The sequence below is a fragment of the Lutjanus erythropterus genome, chromosome 15, assembly GCF_056507025.1.
Source record: "Lutjanus erythropterus isolate fLutEry1 chromosome 15, fLutEry1.hap2, whole genome shotgun sequence".
Lineage (NCBI taxonomy): Eukaryota > Metazoa > Chordata > Actinopteri > Lutjaniformes > Lutjanidae > Lutjanus > Lutjanus erythropterus.
The window spans coordinates 19942594-19965259 of NC_139331.1; the positions used below are offsets into that span (position 1 = coordinate 19942594).

At 38.2% G+C, this 22666-nt stretch overlaps 1 protein-coding gene across 1 annotated transcript; it reads right to left on the reverse strand.

Annotated features, from left to right (window-relative positions):
• On the reverse strand, positions 1 to 12361 carry clu (clusterin). The gene is made up of 9 exons (XM_084737792.1): positions 12228 to 12361; positions 6655 to 6816; positions 5950 to 6098; positions 4879 to 5049; positions 3593 to 3763; positions 2983 to 3196; positions 2436 to 2576; positions 594 to 814; positions 1 to 195 (listed from the first exon to the last, which is right to left on the reverse strand). The coding sequence occupies exons 2-9, from the start codon at positions 6767 to 6769 to the stop codon at positions 1 to 3; spliced, it is 1377 nt and encodes a 458-aa protein (XP_084593918.1). The 5' UTR covers positions 6770 to 6816; positions 12228 to 12361.
• Positions 12362 to 22666: the final 10305 nt, after the last annotated feature.

The following is a 22666-nucleotide window of genomic DNA, read 5'->3' on the forward strand; positions in this document are numbered from 1 at the left end:
TCACACACTGGTTTCCTTGTAGCGGTCCAGGGCCTCCTGGGCCACCACCTCGGAGAACTTGGGGTCGGTCCAGGGGATGTCGCCCGGCACGGTGAAGTTCATAGGCGGAGAGTCGAAGAGCTGCACGGACACATCGGTTTCTCCAGGTTCTTTCTCGTCCTGGCCTGGCGTCTTCTCAGGGTCCTTGCAGATCACCTACAGTACAGGGAGGGTTTCACTGGAACAGTTTTTCATCAAAAAGCTTAAACATGTCTGTTTTTCTAAATGATATACTGTATACTGTGCACACTCAGATATAGTGATTAGATACTGTTCCAGTTTTGGTCATTTTGATCTTTTCCCTTCTGTAGAATTACTGTTTAAATTAAAATCATCTATCGATCTTTCAAAATTGACATATTGTTTCTGGCTACAAATTGCACTCTTAATAGCATGCATTTAATATCTTATTTACTTATTTGCTTTAGTCCCATATGTACTGTATGTTTCTCATAACAGCTTATAATCAGCACAGACAGATGGAGAAAGACGTAGGGCTACAGTGAATGAGTTGAGCAGATTAATTCACCAGGACAGCGAGCAGGCCTACGTACCGTCTGAACCCGGAAGAAGTCGTCACTGGTGCTGTTTGCCAGAGACGACACCCAGCCGAACTGTCTGTTGAGCCGGTCGAGGATGTAGGAGGTGTTGAACATCTCCTCCTCGAACCTCTTCAGGAGGCTGTTGTACTGCTGAGTGAAACGCTCGGTCATGGCCAGCGCCTCCTCCAGATCCTTCTTCAGCGTGCTCTCCAGCGGTTTGTTACCGGAGCAGTCTGTGAAGGAAACAGGCAAACATCATCGTCACGGAGCTCGAGTGAAGAGAGAAAAATCACTTTACTGTCTACGGTGAGTTTATATTGATTAGAAAAGAACATTACATTTGTTTCATTGCAGGATTTGTTTTAACGATGTTTGGCATTTTGATCCCAGATTATATCACATCTATCCAAAGACCGTGATGTATTTAAAGTGACTGCAAGTGATATTTAAATTATAGCAAAGTGACAAATAAAAATGTGAACTTAGTGGAGCATTTAAGAGCTGAAGAGCCGAATATTTCCCTCAGAAGTTGGTGGAGACCGAAAACAGAGCTAAAAGAGAACAAATCTAATATAAAGCAGGTGACCGAAGCAGCTTTCTTTCATTTAAGACAGGAACAGCCTTTTAACAAGAACAAGAAAGAGAGAGCGCATATCATCCCACTTTTACCTAACCTGCACTGGCCCCAAGTTTATTTAGAATTCATTTTAACTTAGTTTTACTTAATTTATAAGGCTCATAAATGTTTGGGACCTCCTTTTATTACTAATTCTTTGTCATTTTATGATCCTTAACCTTACCTTAGCATCTTAAATCTTATGCTGCATTTAAAAAAAAATACAAACTATCATGCACGTGTGTGAAAATTGGCAGGAATTCTCTACTCAAGACTGTAAAAGATCTAAAAACACTTATAAACAACAATTGAAATCTTTCATTTATCCTTTACATATTCTACAGTTCTTGCCTTTTGTTGTTTTATTTCTATATCTATTTCTATTTATTAATAATAATATTGACCTTTTAATTTTGAATTTTCAGGAATTATATGTGATTTAATCTAAAGATGCAACTGTTACACGCTGCTGTTACAAATGTAATCGGTGTAAAATCTGGAAAGTCACTGATGAGCCTCAGTATACACAGTTTACACATTTTGCAATTTCAGGAAAAAAAAGAAAACCTTCCTGATAACTAACCAGAGTTTTCAATGAGGGGAGAAAAAAGAGAGACAACGTGTTCCCGGCTGCATAAAATGATCTGAAATCTAAAGATAGATTTGGGGCTGTAGTGTTTATACCAACTGGTCGAAGCATCTCTCTGAACGTGAAATCAATCTGAACCTCTTTGTATTTCCCAAATGTCTAAAATGTAGATGATAAATTTTCCATTCATAAAAAAAAAAAAAAACATTATCAACACAAAGGAATAAATTACATAATTAAATGACAACCTCTCTGCATCCGCTGCTGTTCATTTGAAGCCCTTCCTGTTTCCAACATTAACATAAACCCTAATTGTGTTGCTCTAATGAAAATGTCTCTGGATCAACATTCAGCTGCTGCTGGTTTCCTGCAGGAGGAAGTTGCATGAAAGGACACAGCGGGACCTCATGCACCCACTTAACCTTTTCAGTGGTGGTTATTATTAGCTGTCTAACGACATCTTACATGATTTATTTAATTATCAAGGATTTTATTGATATTTTATCTATATTTTTCCCAACAGTATTGCTCATTATTTGTTTCTTTTTGCTGCCTTTATGTTACATATTTTCAAACTTATTAACTTCATAACTAATCATCCTCATCATCTCTGTTATACTTTCTTCTATCCACAAGAGACTTATCTTACCGATGTGCTGGATCTCTTTGCATTTCTGACACTCATCGCGGAACTTGATGCAGCCGGCTGAGTTGCGACGTATCTCTCTGCAGGTCATCCTGCCGTTGCCAAAAGGTTTGGTGATGACCACGTCCTCATTCACACTGCCATCTGCAACCAGACACAAAAACACACACTTTGGAAAATGTTTTTTGTTTTTTTTTATTCACGACCTGATGTTTATCTTAAGCTTACATGTATGGTTTGAAGCTAACTGAAAAATCCTGCAGGGACCACTCATAAATCCACTTGTTTCAGTCTTGAACTCAAGTTCTAGTTGTAATTTGACATTAGTATTTGACATTAGCTGTGGACAAGCTGTAGTTCTAGCCATCACTCACTACATATATTTAAGTGTACACATACATATACGTATATTTACGTCTAGCATCCGTTTGGCCAATAAAAATCAGTGCATAACCACTGCAACCCTACAAAAGCTGAATACTTGATTCTGTACACTGTGCAAAAAGTAAACAGGCCATCTATAGCTGTGATGTAAGCAGAGAAACTGTACCCTCATTAGGAGGTGTGTCTGAGTCGATGTCCATCATGGAGCCCATGGAGCTGAAGAAGTTCCTGCCCATTCCGGCCATGGGGGAGAACAAACTGTGGAAGCTGTGGAAAGGATCGCGGAACAAGGAGCGAATGCTTCTGGTCCGGCGAGCGTATGGTCCCAGGAAACTAGGAATGAAGAACACTGGAGGGCTGTAGTGCACGTGATCAGCCACCTGAGAAACAGCAAGGACACAGAGACAACTGAGGATGTCACACCTGTTCCCACACAGTCGTATCTTTATCACTTTTGTCTACTCATAAAAATACTTAATTGTGATTCAAGATGTTACACTATAATACTAACTACCCCGATGGCTCATCAAATTTAAATCTTCAGATAGTTGACTTGCATATCTGCTGCTCAAGTGGGTCATCAGACAAAGAAAAAAAAAAGATAAGTTATTAAATGCGAAGCAAGGAACACAATTTTACTGCTTTGACACTTGGGGTGCATCAGAACAAGCTGTAGACAGTATATGTACACAGGCTAATATATATCTCTGTGTCTGTCTTTACTTCTATGGTCTGAAGCAGCATTTCTCCATCCTGAGCCCTGAGGTCTAATGTACCTTCATGCTGTCTGAAAATATGCTGTCCACGCCGTCGGCCATCTCCGTGTATTTTTCCTCCAGGTTCCTGAATTCTTTGCTCTGTCGCTGTCCCTCCTGCTCCAGAACGTCGATCTTCTCTCCGTTGATCCAGATGGAGAAGGGAGACGTTCTGTTCAGCACCTCCTCCAGCTGCAGACAAAAGGAGAAGCTGCCATTTCAAATCGAATCTTTAACATCTATGGATTATTTTTCTTATCCAAACAGGGAGTATTAAGAGGAGAGAGAGAGGATGGGAGAGTGTTTAAGTGGGAGTGACTGTGTTTCTGATAGGAATTTGAGGGCTAACACTGATTTTTCTTTATTTGTGCCCTTGTATCATTAAATTTGACATTTTACATGTCACTGAAATTCAAGTATTTGCTATTTTTTCCAAAGTATTTTATGCTTGTCAAGAGAAGACACTGAAACTTTTATTTGAACTTTTACTCTTCATAATCAGAGGTGGAGGAAGTATCCAGATGCTTTACTTAAGTAGATTTAGTAATACCACACTGTAAGCATGCAACAAGTAAAAGTCCTGCATTGAAAATGTTATTTAAGTAAAAGTATGTAAGTATAATCAGGAAAATGCACTTAAAATATTAAAGGCAAAAGTGCTCAATGCACAAAAATTCCCGTGACTATTATTGACATTATGTACTATATCATTAGGTTATTATGACTCGTGCATTAATGCAAAAGCATATTTTACAGTTGTAGTTGGTTGAGAGTTAATTATTTTACTATTTTGTATGTTAACTAATGATTATTTTCATAATGTATTAATCTGATAATTATTATTTTTTCAGTAATTGATTGTTTGTTTTGTAAAAACTTGAAAAATAATGAGAAATGCTGCCACAATTATCCAGAACCCAAAGTGACTCAAGCCTCATAATGCAGTCCAAAACTTTAAATTATTACAAATAAATATAAAATATAAAATAAGGAAAAGCAGCAAATCTTCACAATTGAGAAGCTGATTTTTTTTTTTTTTTTTTTTTTTTTTTTTAATGCTGTACTTGTATATTTTAACCAGCATCAGTGGACCTGCATAAGTTAAAATTATAAGTTTGTTTGTTTTTTAACTTCACCATTTTCAAGTGTTGTGCCAGTTAGTCTCTTACACATAAAAACATGGGAAAATAGGGTATAGGCTGAAAAATATTTAAGTTAATGTGTGTGTGTGTGTGTGTGTGTGTGTGTGTGTGTGTGTGTGTGTGTGTGTGTGTGTGTGTGTGTGTGTGAACATGTAATGTTCTGACCTGGCGTCCCACCAGTCCAGATCCACTGCTGCATGTTCGGGAGTAGTATTTCACGCAGGTAGTCTTCAGGCACGGCTTACACTCCTCCCACAGAGCCTTCATGGTGTCGTTGCACACCTCCTCCTCCTGCTCCAGCTTGGCCTCCATCTCCTGAGCTGCACGCATCGCCTCCTGCAGGGACAAAGAGACGAGCTCTTATTTTGGCGGGATTCTTAGAACTTCATGGTCATTAGTTATTGTCATGGCGTCAGTAAGAAAGTGTTAAAGTTTGAGATCAAAATGAACAAAATGATGTGAAATAATTAAATATATTTTGCTTTTATTTGTTTAAAGATTGCCTTTAATATAATTTTGTTACTGTATATTGCCAAGAAAGTGTCTACTGCTGTCAGAGCTGATAAGATAAAGACAATAAAACAAAAACAAAAAAAACCAACAAATAATAATAACAACTTTCTGTGATATAGTACTCTGTAAATGACGTATGATAACACTGCATGACAGCAGTGCAAATATGTGTTATTTATATACTTTAATTTCATGTTACAAGCCCTCAGGGTTTTTTCATCCCACTTGTGCATTTTTTTATGTTGTCATATATTTCTTCTCGTCAATTGGCAAAAATTGCAAACAAATAGTCCTTTGAAATTTTCCATTCCCGTGAACAACATTTGTTTTTGTTTTCTCGTTTCATGTTAATTACAGTTCAAATTTATGCTGAATGTTCACCAAACGAGTTAGTGTCTGATTATGAATTGTAAGAAATCATTCATAATTTTCTATAAGGAGTTGATATTTAAAAAAAAGCAAAATTAAGCAAAATGTTAATGCGGTTTGGCAGAGAGTGAGGCAGGCAGCCACTGAACTGGACAGGCTTGTGTTTTCAGGATCACAGGCTTAACTTTACATTGTTAATAACAGTCTTGTGATGTTGTGCTCGCCTTGCACTCCTGCAGTGTCTTTACGGCTTGCAGGCAATCTGCTGAGCTTCCTGAAGTCTAGGGAGGAGGGTGCAGAGGGGAATATTTCTCCTTTAAAATTCTCTAGTGTAAAGAAACACTGATATCTCACCTCTTTCTGTGTCTTGGTCTTCTCCAGGTCATCCAAAAGCTTCTTGTGGTCCTCTGAAGATTTCTGCATCACACTCTTCATCTCCTTTACTCCATTAACGGCATTTTCAATCTGTTTATCCAGATACTTCCCTCCATCCAGGGAGATCTCTGTAAAGAGAAATTATCACGTCACATTTTCACTGCAGGTGTAACAGGCTTCTGCATTTCTACCTCTATCCTGATAATGCCACAGCTATTTCTTTTGAAACATGACAGGCACTACATCTCTTTAGGATTTTTTTTTTTGCATAAGTTTTAGTCATTAGCAAATTACTCTGCCACGCAAGAAAAAACATTTATGATAAAAAAATCCAATTCCATGACAAAAAAACCCCCACTAGTTTAGTCTCACAGATTTGACTTTAATCTCTGATAATTTAATTTAATAGAGTTTTTCTTGCAAATGTAGCACTTAAATCTCAGCAAATATGTGAGTTTTCTTCTCTTAAATTTAGTACTTTAATCTCAGCAAATATCCCATTTTTTTCTTGTAAATTTACAACATTACATTCAGAAATTATCCACCTCTCCCATCTCCATAATTGTTTTTTAACCTAAAATGGCCCTAAAATGGTATTATACCATTTTGATATAAGTGTTTTTAATAATTTTGGTGAACTTATTAAAACACTAATAATAAATGAAAGTATATCAAAAAACGTACGAGTGAGATCATCTTTTGTTGGAGGCAGGATACAGTTGACTGAGGCCAGGAAAAGGGCCATTACAGCTAGAGACTTGGACCCCTTCTTCTTCATCATCATCATCATCATTAACATCCTCTCTGACGCTCACTGGGCCAGCAGGCAATGATGAGAAAAAAACCCTGAGAGAGAAAAACAATCAGACATGAACATTAACTTCTCCTGACGGTGTTGTAATGTTGTTGTAGTGTCCCTTTACGTCCACTAGAGGGCGACATGCGCTGTAAAGAAACCAGAGACCTACGCAGTTGAAAATCATCATGCTTGCTCAGCAGTTTTCCACCCTTACACAGCATAATGTCAAAATAACTGCACTGATCGATACTAATAAATAATTCAAAGTGATGCCCGCTGAATGGATCATTTTGCTCGTCTCGGGAAGCGAGGACACTGTCACAAAAACAGACCTCAGATCAGTGTTTCCTGTGACTTTGACCAACTTTGCCTTTCAGAAGTATTACATAAAGAGAACAGCAGGTCCTTTCTCTGTTTAGACATTTTTTTCTCTGACGTGTGCTTGGTCAGCTGCCCGTTTATTTTACAATGACAGCTTCAACAGAGACTGACTGTGGCCCCTCATGGTTTTTCTTCCCGTTGACACACACAGAAGATAAAGACAGAGGGAAAAAGTCATCAGACAGATGGACTGGCCTTCTCTCCTCTCTGTGCAGCAGTATAAATCTCTCTGTGTGCCTCTACACTCTGTTGATCATTTCTGCAGCCACACATAATCCTTCCTCTAAATACACAACACCAAGACCTGAATGCACCAATCTGTAATTGTCGAGCAGAGTAATAACAGAGTAATAATTTTAATGAGCACAACAGAAGGACGATGTACATTATACTCTAAGCCAACAACGTGAGCACTCTAACAAAGCATATGGACTCTTGAACATGACACCCACATACGACTCTTTTATGAAATCCATAAGAATAAATCTGATTTATTCAAATTTTTTTCACCAGATTTTGGTGCCTGGCTGCAGGGATTTGTTCCCATTCAGCCACAAAAGCATTAGTGAGGTCCGTCACAAATCTCGCTTTATAAATCTGGTTCGCAGTCGGCGTTCAACTTCATCCCAAAGGGCCTGGAGTGAGTTAAGATCAGGGCTCTGTGCAGGACAGTTGAGGTTTTCTATCTACCTTCCCAAGAACCACAGATAAATCAGCTACATAGCAAACGCTGGCTCAACCCTTGTGTTGTACATGGCCAAACTTCTCAAGAAACTGTAGTACAATAACTGATTTTCTTGGCGACTTTTGGGCAGCAGAAGCAAGCTACCAACACAACACTTATTCCATCTTTACACCAAAATTAGAGCAGGTTTTTGAAACCTACAAATATGCAACTGGCCCTCTCCCCATTGCCAGCAGACCTGTTTTCCTTTTTGCTTTTTTTTCTCTGATGTTCGCCAGAAAGCCATGACTCAGCTTGGAAATTTTGTGTACTTCGTGTAATGTAACTTTTGTAATGGCATCCCTCAACCACTGTGGGGTGCTGCAGGATTCTGGCTTGTGACTTTCACATGCACAGCTGATAGGCTGAGAGATGGTCCTCATTTGCTTAACTTCCATGATGCACTTCTGAGAGTTTGTTTGCTATTTTATGTTCCAAAATGCAAGTGGTACTGTTTATCAGTGTTGGTAATATTTTTTTGTAATCTGCTTGTTCAGAATATGGTAGTTTATGGTGGTTTATGTTGGTAACTTATTTTTTGCAGTGAAGAGGCATAAACCTAACCAAACTGCAAATGGAGTGAACCACATATTTAATGTTGTGTGATTTATGTAACATACTTAAGGTCACAGGTAATCAACCTCTTCTGTCATTTAGGTATGAGGATGATTAATATTAAATTGATATGGTGAACTTGATAGCAAACATAGTCATTCACTCCTGGTGCAATCGTCACTAACCTTTTCGCCCCGTTTCCCCTCTCGTGAGGGAAATATCGGGCTCTTTAGCTGCTAAATGTTCCACTATGTTCACCAGCCAGTTGTTAACTTTGTAAGTTGTCATTTGGTGCTGCACAGTTAGCTTAGAGTGGGTCAGCGGGTTTATCAGAGCAAAGAGCAGCTGCTGCTGAGAACAGTGCTGGTGAGAGGTCAAGGTCAAATGTATTTAAAGAGCACTTTAAAACAAACTGGGTTTTTGTCAAAGTGCTTTAACAATAAACATATTTGAGCACAAAGACTATCACAAGACACAAGTACTTAAATACATGCATGAATATGTAGCGCACACACATGCTTACAGACATTCATGCACATCAATGTCGAGAATCATTGCCGGGGTTAGCAAGAGAGTAGCAGTAGGTCTTAAAACAAGGAAGTCAAGGAATTTCGCTGTTCTTATATCATCAGAGAAACTTTCACAGAGTCCTGGTTCAGCTACTGAGAAGGTCCTGTCAACATAAAGTTTTTGACAAGATACTGACATAGTTAACAAAAAAACTGTGTTGAAAGATGCTAAAACAGAAAAGCTGAGGTGAACTGCAGTCAGGTAATAATTCTCTTTCTCTGAAGTAATTTGCTGTTTGCTATCTGATCTGTGTATTTATAAAATGTTAAATAAAACATCCTGAAAACAAAATATATCTTATGTAACTTGATTTGAAAGCACTTGTTCATCCTCCTCAGTGATGTTAGTGCAGTCACCTTCTCGCCCACTATCTCCTGTTCCTATGGAAACAAGCAAAGTACAGTATGCACAATGACAAACAAATGGTGTTTTTGCACCATGTTTGGTACAAGACTGTCAAATCAACATGAAAAGATTGATACTTTTTACATTTAGTTCTTATTTTACCTCAATTTCCATACTTTTTCTCTCTGTTTTTATGGCTGCACCATTAAATCAAGCTAAAATATTCTGGCTATTCTTTTCATTATTTTGTACAGTACATATTTCCTCAAAATTCATGCTAAATATGGTGGCAAATGATGTTTTCATGTTACAGATAAATCCAACGAACTGATAACGTTCCTGAATCTGTGCATATTCTTTTAATCTTCAGTGAAAAAAAAAAAATGTCCCCAACTGTTCTAAACGCAGCAGGACTGGGCGTACCCACCTGGGGGTGAAAAAGACGTCCCACTTTCTCCTCTCTATATGAGCTCACGTGTTCACAAGTTTAACACGTACAGCCAGCGCAGTAAACTGCAGCCGCTTACACAATGAGGTCATTATTCATGTGACAATAAAGCTCTCGCTTAATTACAGCATGCCAGTTACTGGAAGGTTTGTAAACAAGGACTGACCGCTTCCAGCGAGACCTTTTTTAATGAGAAAAAAAAAAAAACAGACTGAGTAAGTCTTGACGTACACAGACGGGAAAGAATGAGCAACACGTGAGAGAGGAGATGAAAACAGACAAAGTCAAACAGATAAAGGTTGACAGGGAATGAAAGGAAGTTAAACAAATAAAAGGAAAAGAAGAAGAGGAAGGAGAAATCATTCGCAGAGGTCCAGCTACATTATTATTGGCTGAATAGCAGCAGCGGGGATCCTGGTTACACAACTGAAAGAATGCAAACCAACCAACCATCCATCAGTCCAGATGTTGCCTGCAACTCCTTCCAGAAAGTTTAGTTTTAGCTTCACCCAGTGAAACACAAGGAAAACATCTGTCTTCTATGCTACACATTTTTTTCCTACTGTATCTGTATCTTTCTGTATCAGATGATGTATTTGAATATTTTCTTTGAGTCTATATATGAACCTATAATATTTTACATTGCATAACATTACATATATCACTACACAAAAACACTACATCACTATCATATTGTTTTTGTATTTTTATGTTAAATCACGTTATATAATGATATTTTATCTCATTTTGATACCATATATATTTCATAATATTGTAATATAACTGTATAATGTGTGTACATTACACACACTGCACCTATATATAACACTAGGGTATACACTTCAATAGATGGGTTCTCAAAGTGTGGTTCGCGGGCCAATGTCAGCCCTAGGAAAAATTCTGTCGGGCTCCTGAACCTGAAATGAACTGCATGCATTATATTCAAATCATTCTGTTCAATACTTTCACTTTCAAAAGCCTACATTTAATACACTCCTCTATTACAGTGTCAAACAACTGTTTTTTGTTTTTTTTTCACTTATTCGGTTGGGAAAGTTCGTCAAAAATCTACTTGCTCAAATTTTTACTTGCCTCAGTACAAACAAATGTTTAATTTATTATTGGTTATAAAAATTAACATCAAAGACTTGTAATCCTTATTTAAAAGGCTGAAAACATCATTTTCTTCCATTTTACCTGAAAAATTATTATCAGAGTAACTTAATTTCTTTTCTTGCTAGATTTACTAGCTTGAGTAACATTTTACTTGCCCTGGGCAAGCAGGCAATCCTTGTTGTTGAGCCCTAAATAGTTCATGTGTCATGGATACCGGAGCTAATTAATTTATTTACAGAAATATTTGCACAAGTCCCTGACATAGTCTGATGTACAGTATAGATTGCAGTGTACAGCGTTTTAAATGTAAGGGCCATCATTTCTCTAATTTATTTTATTTTCATTATTTTTAATTTGAATTTTCCTCTCAGGACCAGTTAAGTCTTATCCTATCATATCTTTTTGAGCTGCTTTGTGTAAAATACACTGTTTATACATCAGCTGGTAATTTAAAGTGGATTCTTCTGCTAACATTTGTTTTCAGTACTGATCAATCCTTCTGTTTCTCTCTGTTAGAAGCTCCAACCTGCACAAATGACTTCCCCAATGCCAAATGCCAAATAAGAAGGAACAATTATCTAATCTGGATAATCTGGGATCCAAGAAATGGGACACTGGCACATGTGGCCTCATTTTATGTGTTTGGGGATTTCTGCACCCAAAGGATTCACTTGTCATATGATTATGCAGAAATTAGGCTCAGTTTTTAAGTAGGAAATGTACAAAAACACATGCATTTTGGAAAACACTGATGTTGTCTAACAGCTATTCAACAGTGTGGGTAACTTTGAAGGATTATTAGAAAATTTTATGTGCATCTTTAAAATCTATGCATCTATGGAGCCTTTATTCCTATCATCAAGCAGCATGTTTTACTCCTATTGTGCAGTTTTTATTGCTTGATGGGTGTGCCTGAGTTTACAGCCCAGACGGTATTAAATTGGAACAACCACAACATGACGACATCTACCCTAATCCAGTTGTTTTGATCCAAAGATGGAGGTCACACCCATGAGTAAGCAGTGCAAACAGCAGTCACCTATGGTCAGCCATGGAGTCTGCATGAAAAGAACAACTGAAGGGACCAACATCACAAAAATGAGACACATTATACAGCTGAATTAGAAATATTAAAATCTGACATTTCATAGGATAAAACTGGACAATGCAACCAATGTGTTGCACTCTTTTCTGTTCTAATTTACTATTGTGTTACAGTGTTGCAGCCTGGATATAAAGAGACATTTTTCCTCTGAGCATCACCGAGCTGCAGATTCTCAAATAAAATAATAATAATAACAGTGATGGTTATGACTCACCTCTGTTTGTTTCCTGAGACTCCAGACCGTCTGAAGCTGCTTCAGTCTCTCCGCTCCTCGTATTTATACAGCGGATAACGGGGACGGTGCAGACATGTGATTCACTGACCAAGCATGCTGCCCACCGCCGCTACTGTCAAGCTACTGCAACACACCGGACAACTTCCTGTAAAACCATTCAAAATAAATCGTTAGCGTGAGCGTTCAAACAGCACAACGTGATTATGTTAAATGCTGGGTGGTATTTAAAAAAACATAAAACGCATTTTTATAAAGGACTAATTTAGGAAATATACTCGGCTACAAACAGCTGCTGGTTATCTTAGCTTTGCATACACTGGAGACAGGCAGACATAGTTAGCATTGCTATATCCTAGGGTAATAATCAGCCTACAAGCTCTTATAATATTCACTAATTAACACATTATGTCCTTTTTTATTTAATCTGTCTGTTCAAATATCAAAGTGTAAAGAGAGAATTAGCCGTTTCATGCGCTTGACTAGCTAAATATTGGCTAGAAGCAGTTGCCAGGCAACCAAGAAACATCTAATATAATGTAAGTATGATTATTTTTTCACATCTAATGCAGTCAGTTAAGGATTTATTTTGACCAAACCAGAGCTGTTATAACAGGAAGTTGGTTTTATGACGTTAACAAGGCAGTTAAAGTTTCTGTTTAATAAGGAAAATAGGTGTGAGAATATTTATATACTATACTATATATTTAAATCAGTTTCACCACATTTGTCTGACAGGTCAACATGTAGAATGTATTTTGATCATTTTACTAACAACGGGGATGACATCCACTCTCATCCTCTCTCAAATCACCTAGTGCCAATTTAAAGCAACAGTGACTCACAAAACTCCCAATTCCTGAGGAGGTTCATGCTCTGCAGAGCCCATATGGTCATTTTGTCGATGCTGAACACCCATTTTAGATCCTGGGAGACGATCGATCCCAGAGCATACGCAGTATTTATTTTTTTGGGGCTTTTATTTTGAAATGTAAATGCGTTTTCCTGTGCGTCCGGTGTGTAACTCTAGCAGACTTGACGCTCCAGAGAGGACTTTTCCAGAAGTTTTGTAATTTATTGGCAGCGGCGCTCAGAGCCGCTGAGCAGAAAGACAAACATTTGATTCATCCTGAGCGTGACTCAACATTTAACTTCACTTCATGTCTTTATCTGTCTTTAAATCACATTATATGTACATGTTCCATAACAGATTCACAAAAATATCTATAGCTTAGGCACAGAGAATAAAAATGACAAGCAACATGTTATAGTACATACAGTAACAGTTCTTACATTGACAGCATGTTTGAGTAAAGCCTTAAAAATAACACCATAATTTACCCTTATACAAGAGTGTGCATGTGTCTGTCCATGTCTGTGTTACTTTACTGTTCTTATACAAATATATGATATTGTTTAAGTGCAGTGGCAGCTACAGCAAACTTAACATTCAGTGGAAATTAAAACACTGTCATTGTTTCTTCAGCTCAACACATCCAGCATACTTTTTACACACACATTTTTTATACAGTCTTCGCTAAAATGTTTTTTTCCCCCAATAATACAGTACTATACTGTGCTTCAAACTGAAATCTTAAAAAACAAAGCCAGATATAATGAAATATAAAGTTTCATCCATACTAAATCATGTCAAACTTAATCATACTTAAAGGTATTTTTTAATCTCTTACATAGTCATACTTGTACTACGCTTTTCTTTCAACATTTGTATTTTACAGGGTTCTGTGAGGCTCTAGACCTTTTTCACAAAGCAATAAAAGCTCAGGTGTAACTAACAAGATTAGACTTGTGGTTCCTCCTTTTGCTGTTTTACATTCCCAAAAGCCTCCTCACACTTTCGGGAAGTTACAGTACATGTCAGCAGAGGCAGACTCTTCAATCAAGACTGTCTGAAGGTCTGACAGCAGTGACGTCTGAGCTGTGTCTCAGAAATGTAAATTCAGGGCCCTTGAGATGATGCTTTCTTTTGCCCTTTTCTTGAGTTTTAAAATGGTTCATGTTACTCAAGAAAATGAGTAAATACTTTATTTTATCTGAAGAATTCACAACTGCACTCTTATAACCAAGAGTTCTTCTTGAATGGCTGAGTTTCTACACAGAACCATTTTCTTCTGAAGAACCCTTTCTTGAAGAGAGAATTTGTCCAAGGTTGTTTGGAAGATGAAGTGTTCCATCAACAGGATTGTTGAAATTCTTGAAGAACTCTTTCAACAAGGGTTTGTCAAGGCTTTCTTGTTCTTTAACATAAAATGATGGGTGGGTTCTAGATAAAACTGTTGGAATATATATATAAAAAAAGTTCTTAGTAAAACCCCCTGGGTGGGTTCTTGTTAACAACATTAGAGGATGAAAAGGTACTGAATAGAACCTTAGAGAGGGTTCTGGGTGGAACCATTGCACCACAGATGGGGTCTCTGTACAATCTCTTAAATGAGCCTTTTCCACCAACATGGAACTGGTCCCATTCCGGTCTGAACCGTTCTGAGCATTTGCACCAAAAATAAACTGGTCTGAAACCTGTAGAGTTGGTTACTGCCCGGAACCAAAAAATAGCAGGCTTTCCTTGGGAACCAAAGTGAGCCTGTCATGTTTTACAGGTTGCTGTGTGACGTTCTCTGACGACGACAGCCTTGATTACAATGGTTCCACTCAAAACTGGTGGAAATGCAGGCTGGTTCACTAGATAGCACTAAGGGAGGGTTCTGGATGGAACCATAGAGGAGGGCTCTGTAGAACCTCTCATAGGAGGTTCCTTTTCCAGATGGTTCCAGGAACCAAACAGGGTTCTCCTATGGGGACAATCTGAAGAACCCTTTATAGTTCTAGTTAGTACCTTTGTTTCTAAGAGTGTACCCAATTTGGAAATATGTGTTTTTTGTTAACGACAGTGAATTAGTTTTCTTTCTTTTTTTTTTACACACAAGAAAGTTAATGAAAATATGACTCCTTTAACATTTTTGTAACTCTCACACTTTTCAGTTCTTTGACTAGTAAAAGTGGGAAAAGCTTCAAAATAAATAACTTCACAGATAAGGTGTCCCAGTTACAAGGTCTTGTTGTTCTTCATGGCTTGTTGGTTTAGTGGGACGCTTAATAGAGCCTTTGTTAAAACATAGACACACACACACACAATAGGGTTTTGAAGTAACTGAGGATGTGTGAATCATGCGCCTGTCAAATCAATATTTCAATACTGAAGTATCTTTACACAAAACAGTAATCCTATAATCCTAATAAGAAAAATAAGTGGCGACTGTGTCATCTCAGGGGACGGATGTTCCAGTAAATCATTCACACTCTCACTCCTACAGATTCTTTAGTTGTGTGTCAGCAGCAGTCGTGTCTCTGCAGAGTAATGATCTGTGCAGATGTTTGCACTGTATCCATAATAAAACTTATTATATTTGTCCTTATATATTACAGTTTTCTCAGTCATGCTGCTGCATTTCCTGAAACTCAAACCTCTCTCTCAAAGCTCTGAGTGCGGTCTCTAAAAGAGTAAAAAGCTTTCTCATAACAGTTTACCGCCAAAGCAGCATATTACATGCAAAATGTTACAGGAACCAGATGCATTAAAACACACAGTATCTATGGAAATGATGATGTAAGAATCTGTCTGTCTCTCAGTGCAAAGTCTAAATGTGACACTAGGTGGCAGAAACTCCATTCTTATCCAGTGAACTCTCCTCATCTCCTACAAATCCCAACACTGAGCAGACAGCACACTGTTTTCAACTGTTCACTGTGTGTTGGATTGTTCTATTCCTACCCAGCACTTAAAATATTCGTAAAGGGATTAAGACCAAATATAAACAACCTAGAGTTCTTTGAGACAAGTGGGTGTCTTGCTGTGGTATTCTGCCTTCCTCGTTTGCTGCTTTACGTCTGTCAGATATTTTAAAATGTGTATCTAAAGATTTAAAGTAAATGTCAATTCTGACATGTTGATGGGTGTAAACCATATTTAATTTCAGCGTATACAAAACTTTGTTATTTAATTTGTACGAGCATGGGGACAGGGGGAGAGGTGAAGAGGTTAGGTCTGGTGAGGGGGAGAGCAGCGAGATGCAGGACGTATACACTATAACAAAAGGAAAACCTTGTTTGATTGACTTTAAAAATAGCTTGGAAAAACAGAAAATAAATAACTACAATGGGCGTCAAATGTCGACACAATCATCAAACAGGCCCCACAGTGGATCAGCTTCTTGTGCCAACCAGAGGAGCTGCTGCTCCTGTTCTGTCTTCGAGATTGTATAATTCATAGTAGTTTTGTATTGTCTTTAGCATCCTTTGAGCACAGCAGAGGCTCACCTCACCTCCCTGATATCACTGATCTGCCTTCCTGAGTACCAATGATGCAGATTTTTCCAGTCCTGGACCAAGCACATCCTGCAGTCTGTTTCTAGTCAGTATGTTTTCTACTGCTCCTCTGTACACTCGTAGAAATAAGGGTTCCAAAATGGTACTTCCTAAAGGGCTAAGGGTCTACCTAGTATCATTTGCATCTGAGGAGCCCTTTTTTTTAAAGAAAATGTTTGTCAAGAATTATTTGTAAGATTTAGTTTCCCTCTAAGAATTCTTTTTGGAAGAAAGAGTCACTCAAGGATTGTCGAAATCTTTGAAGGGTTTTTCTGTACCATCAAATAAAAGGGTTCTCAGGAAAATCCCCTTGGTAGGTTCTGGATAAAACCCTTGGAATATAAAAAGGTTCTCAGTACAACGTCATGGATTGGTTCTAGTTAAAACCCTTGGACTATGAAAAGGATATTGGAGGACTCCCTTGAGTGCATTCTTGTGAAAACCTTTGGGATGCAAAAAAGGTTCTTGGTAAAACCTCCGAGTGGTTTCTAGATAAAACCTTTAGAATATGAAAAGGTGGGTCCTTTACAAAAGGCCAAAAACCAGGAACCAAAAAGGGTTCTCCTATGGGGACAAACCAAAGAACCCTTCATGATTCTGTTTAGGTTCTTTATTTCTAAGAGTGTAGAAATTATCGAGAACTTGACTCAGGAATTGTGCCCTCTTAGGTTTCCTTCAGAACTACACTTGTTTCTCAGCTTTCTTATCCAGGGTGGACGTGTGTGATGTCTGTGACAGGTTCTCTGTGATATTGATTCACCAGAGTTAAATTTCTTATACACACATATATCTGAATGCTAAAAAATGTCCTCTATACTCTGTCCAGTATGGACGCCAAGAGTTAAATTCCAACAAGTCATGACACAGCATCCCTCATTTAACAGCAGCTATTGACGTCGCAGCAGCTTAACTTGATTTATTCTATTGAACAAAGTTTCTGTCTGCTCAAAACATGGCATGGAAATGTGACAGTATTTAAATCAGGGATGTTGTGGCGAGGAGTGACCTGCATTCAGAGCCAGATGTTTGTTTTTAAAGTTTTCCTGTCATTTGTTCCTCCTCTTCCTCCCTTTGCCGTCTCTATTTCTGGAGACTTATTTACTTCACGACGTGCTCCGGATGGAGCTTCATCAAATCAAGATGGATGTTGTTGCAAAAGATCAAACTGCTGTGAGACGACGGTACAGAAGATGGGATTCTTGGAGCAGCTTGTAATGTTTATCCTTTACGCTGATTTATAGCCTCACTGAACTCTCAAGTTTTCTTGCACACTCACGGCATGAAAAATCCTGAGATGCTGTTCATCACACTCATAATTCAAAACTAATTAAACATGCTTTATGTCGTATTTTCACTCATTTTTAGACCTTTGTACTGTTTGGTCCAAGAACACTGCAGTCTCTGATAAACACGTCTGGACAACATATGCACTGTTTATTTACATATTCATGAGTCTGCAAGAGCCTCATGTGGATAAACATACTAAAAATGCTTGTTTTTTGATATTTGTTTTTAACAGAAATGTGGAACAAAAGGTCCTCTGTGTCTTACACATGACGGTTATTAATACAAACCCAAATTCCCCAAAAATTGGAATGCTGTGTAAAATGTAAATAAAAACATAATGCAATGTTTTGAAAATACTTTTTGGCCTATATTAAATTGAATACAATACAAAAACAATATATTTGCTTTTTTGTAAATATGCACTCATTCTGAATTTGACACCTGCAACACATTCCAAAAAAGTTGGGACAGGAACATGTTGTGATACATCAGTTTTCCTTTTAACTACAATCAGTCAGTGTTTGGGAACAGGAGGACACTAATTGTTGAAATTTTGAAAGCCAAATTCTTTCCCGTTCTTGTTTGATTTACGACTTCAGTTGCTCAACAGTCTGCGGTCTCTGTTGTTGTATTTTGTGTTTCATAATGCACCACACAATTTCAATTTGGAGACAGGTCTGGACTGCAGGCAGACCAGTCTAGTACATAAACTCTTGTACCACAAAGCCACGCCGTTGAACAACATGCAGAATGTGTCCTGGCGCCATTTTGCTGAAATAAACAGGGATGTCCCTGAGGAGGACGTAATCTGGATGACAGCATCCAGAATGTTACTCCAAAACCTGTGTGTACCTTTTATGAGGGCTTTCACAGTAGTGGTAGTTAACTATGGTGCCATGGGCACTACTAAACTCATATGCCAAATGGTTTGTTGCACTGAACCATCCGGGAAGCCGTCTATAGCAACTGTTTGGAAAAGGGCAGGCGCAAAACAACAAAGAACCATCTGTCATGTCTAACGTGGGCTAACTTCAACCAGTCAGATCAACCAAAGATGAAGCCAGCTGGAAAAAGAGCAAAAACATCTTTTTCACCGATTAAAGATTTCAGTGCCATACTTAGATCTTCTTTCAATGAGGAAATGCTCTTCAGCTTTGATATAACTGCTGGTATCGCTGAATCTATGCTAACCTCTTCAGGAGCTGCCATTGTTTGCTTGTGATGAGTCGTTTCCATGAACGCTTCTCACTGATGGCACACCTAAAATCATGCCTGTAGCTAAGCAGTCCCTCCGAGGATGCTTATTGGTTTGCACCACCTCTGGTGCAGACACAAACAGATAGCTGGCAAGATGGATTCTCGTGTGATCACGTGATGCTGTGATCTCATGAATCCAGTTTTGAAGTTAGTGCTAGTAAAACAATCTGGATCCCGTCCCGGTCCTTTTCCTCTTTAGCGGGGAGGACAAGACGTCCATGTTGTCTGAAAATTATCTGAAATGTGGACTCACAGCACACTTGTCCACTTTGTGTCAGTCCATCTCAGATGAGTCATACTGTATGATATATGACTTCTGGTTTGCATTTGTACATTCAGCAACAAACTGCGATACCGAGCCCATGTCATATCCTTTATACAATTACGTGGGTTTTTAATGCACAGAATTTGTGTGCAGAGATTTTTCTGGATTTCCTGAATCTTTTAATGTATTATGAACTGTAGAAGGTGAAATTCCAAATTCCTTGCAATTGTGTGTTCAGACCTGTTGCTTTAAAACTGTTGGACTATTGGAGTGTTGAGCCTCACTACATGCAGGCTTGTGAACAAGGATGCTCCTTTCACACCCAGTAATGATACTATTATCTGTTACCATTTAACCTGTGGAATTTTCATATCAACGTCCCAAATTTTGGGGAATTCAGATTTGGGATTATCAATTTCTTCTGGTATTGGTAGTGATGTCAAGTGGTATAACCAGCTAAATTCACTGCACCTTTTAATTGCATTAGCAGGTCCGTGAATGTTACAAGGTTGCTTTTGTGCTTGCGTTAGCCCACGGGGAAGAGATCTCTTTAATTGAAACTCTTGCAAACAAGATGTTAATGCAAAACAACCTTTGTGGCATTTTGTTGATCTGGAACTGCTGGTCTAAAATGTGGTGATCAGTGATCAGTGGTCACATGTGGAACAAGAACAAAAGAGTAGGATGTCAGATTGTTCAAAAGCAACTTCTAAGTTTTAAATGGGTGACAAGGATATATAAAAAAATATTCCCCAACGTGTTCCAAAGAGAAAATATTTAAGCGATGAAACAGCATCCTCTTTGGAACAAGAAGCAACAGGGATATTTGGAAAAATGTCCTAATTTGAAATAACACTCACATAAAACAGCTGTTTTTAGAACTTTGGGGAAAGTCCAAGTTAAGTCAGCTGCAAGACTTGCTGACCATTAAAACTGCACCACATTTGTTTTTTTAAAGGATCAGTGTGTAGGATTTAGTGACATCTAGTGATGAGGAAGATTGCAACCACCTCGCGTCACCCTCCCCACGTCAAACACAGGGTGTATCTAAAACCAGTGTTTGGTTTGTCCATTCTGGGCTACTGTAGAAACATGGGGGTAGATAAAAACAGCTAATTTGAACAAAAACAGAATAATTCTCATTTTCAGTTATTTTGCACAAATGAAAACATAATTATTTCTATTCTATTTTTTATTTTTTTTTTGCCATTTTCTGCCACTTAAGCCCTGTAAATCTTTTAGACTGGACCTTTAAATCTCAGGTCTGGCTCTTGCAGTAGGTTACCAACCATCTACTACTCCCTTTGTTTCAGTAGTTAATAGTCTGACAATACATTTTATTTTAACATCGCACAGGCCAACAGTGCACATGTGGAGTTAAAACTTTTTGGCCTCGAGGTGTTTTCAGTTTGTGTTCTTCAGTATTGACAGTGACCAGCAGCAGACCGAGCATGACTAAGCTTATTATCTGTTGCGTGACACTTTGCAAACTTGTGTTTTGCTCCACTTTGTCAGTGTGTGCGCATGTGTGTCTGTGTGTGTCCAGATGGTTGTGAGAGTTTGCTCTACTGCACTGTGTGCATCATGTGCCAAGCTGCTCCAGTGTTAAACTGGCCAACCAGTGAATTGAAACCATGTAGTTCTGCAGCCAATCCTCAAACCGTGGCATGAATTTCGACATTTCAACACACACATGCAGAGAAAATGAGCTGCTCTGCTGGCTTCTGATACAAAACATAATTATCACAGAGTTTAATTGGTCCCATTGGTGGTACAGAATAACCTGTGGCTGACAGGCCTCAGATGAACTACAACAGTTGGATGATTCTGGTATCAATTTAGGGGAAATTACGTTCCTCTGTGTATGTGGATGGATGCATGAGTATGAGTGTGCTGGAATGTGCATGAACAGAGCTGATTAAGAAACCACATTCTAATCAAAGGTCTGTGATCAAAGAAGTTAGTCATTAAATTCCCATTTTTACAAACTGGAGCATCCAGGGTCATTATAAAGGAAAAGAGTTGAGAGAAGGACGTGGATGCAGAAGTAACAGGACATTATTCACTCTGGTTACCGTTGAGATGGTGATGTAATGCAAAACAATTTGGCAGCGCTGAAATGTCGTGATAAAATTATCCACAGTTGTAATCACTGCAAGAAATGTCCTTCAGGGTATTTGGTTCCGGAAAGTTTTTATCAAAAAAGTTTTTCTAGATTCGTTGACCACTATGTAAACATGACATCAGTGATTTGGTGACTGTACACGTTGCCCTGGCTCACGGCCATTTGCCTGATGAAGACCCAGTGTGGCTGTAACGTTGCCTGGTTAATAAAAGAAAGTTTAGAAACTAGAATCCAGTGAGCTAATGGGTTTACTGTATAAGCGGACTCATCAACTATTTATGAATCACATATGAATGTTTTTTGAACTGTAATAAGCCATTTGTGATAATAACTTGTGATATATGCTCACACATATGAATGTGATTAGGTGATTATGATGTCACTGGTCATTTTGTTTTAATTTCCTTCCCACAGACCTGAGAGGGAGCTGTAGAAATGTCGGTGTAATGTAGACAATAAAATGAAAAAGAACTGTCACTCTAGTGTATGGATGCTCCTTGTATAGCAATTTTATAGATTTTTTTGTACGCAGCACTTATGCAACTGAAGGTTAAATGGATGTGCACATGACTATGTATAGCTATAATAACATTTGTGTTGCAAGGTTGTGAAAAATTACTTGTCACTGGCCACTGTATATCCCATCTTAGTCTTATTTATTTAAGACATCTGCTGTATAGTGCACGTTGGTTCACTGTAAAGGTTCTGATGCACTAAATGGAACAGGACCTTAATTAGTATCATTGCTAACACATGTCAAAAGTCACAAGGTGAAGGTCATTGTGACTTCATGTCAGTCCCATTCTTGTGAATGCGATATCTCAAGAACACCTTCAGTTCACTTGGCACAAACCTGAAAGATGAACTGATAACCTCACAAAACACGTTTAGCCATAACTCAAAATTTTTATATGCTAATCATGACAACATTTCACACACATATCTAAAGTGTAATTTCATATCCAAAAGGTCAAAGGTCAACTTCACATTGACCTTGTAAAATTCTGCAAAAAAAGACTTGAAACTGTACTTTTCTGTGTGAAGACAGTATGTTTCTCACTGGAAATTATTCACTAGAATCATACATGTCAACATAATGATAAT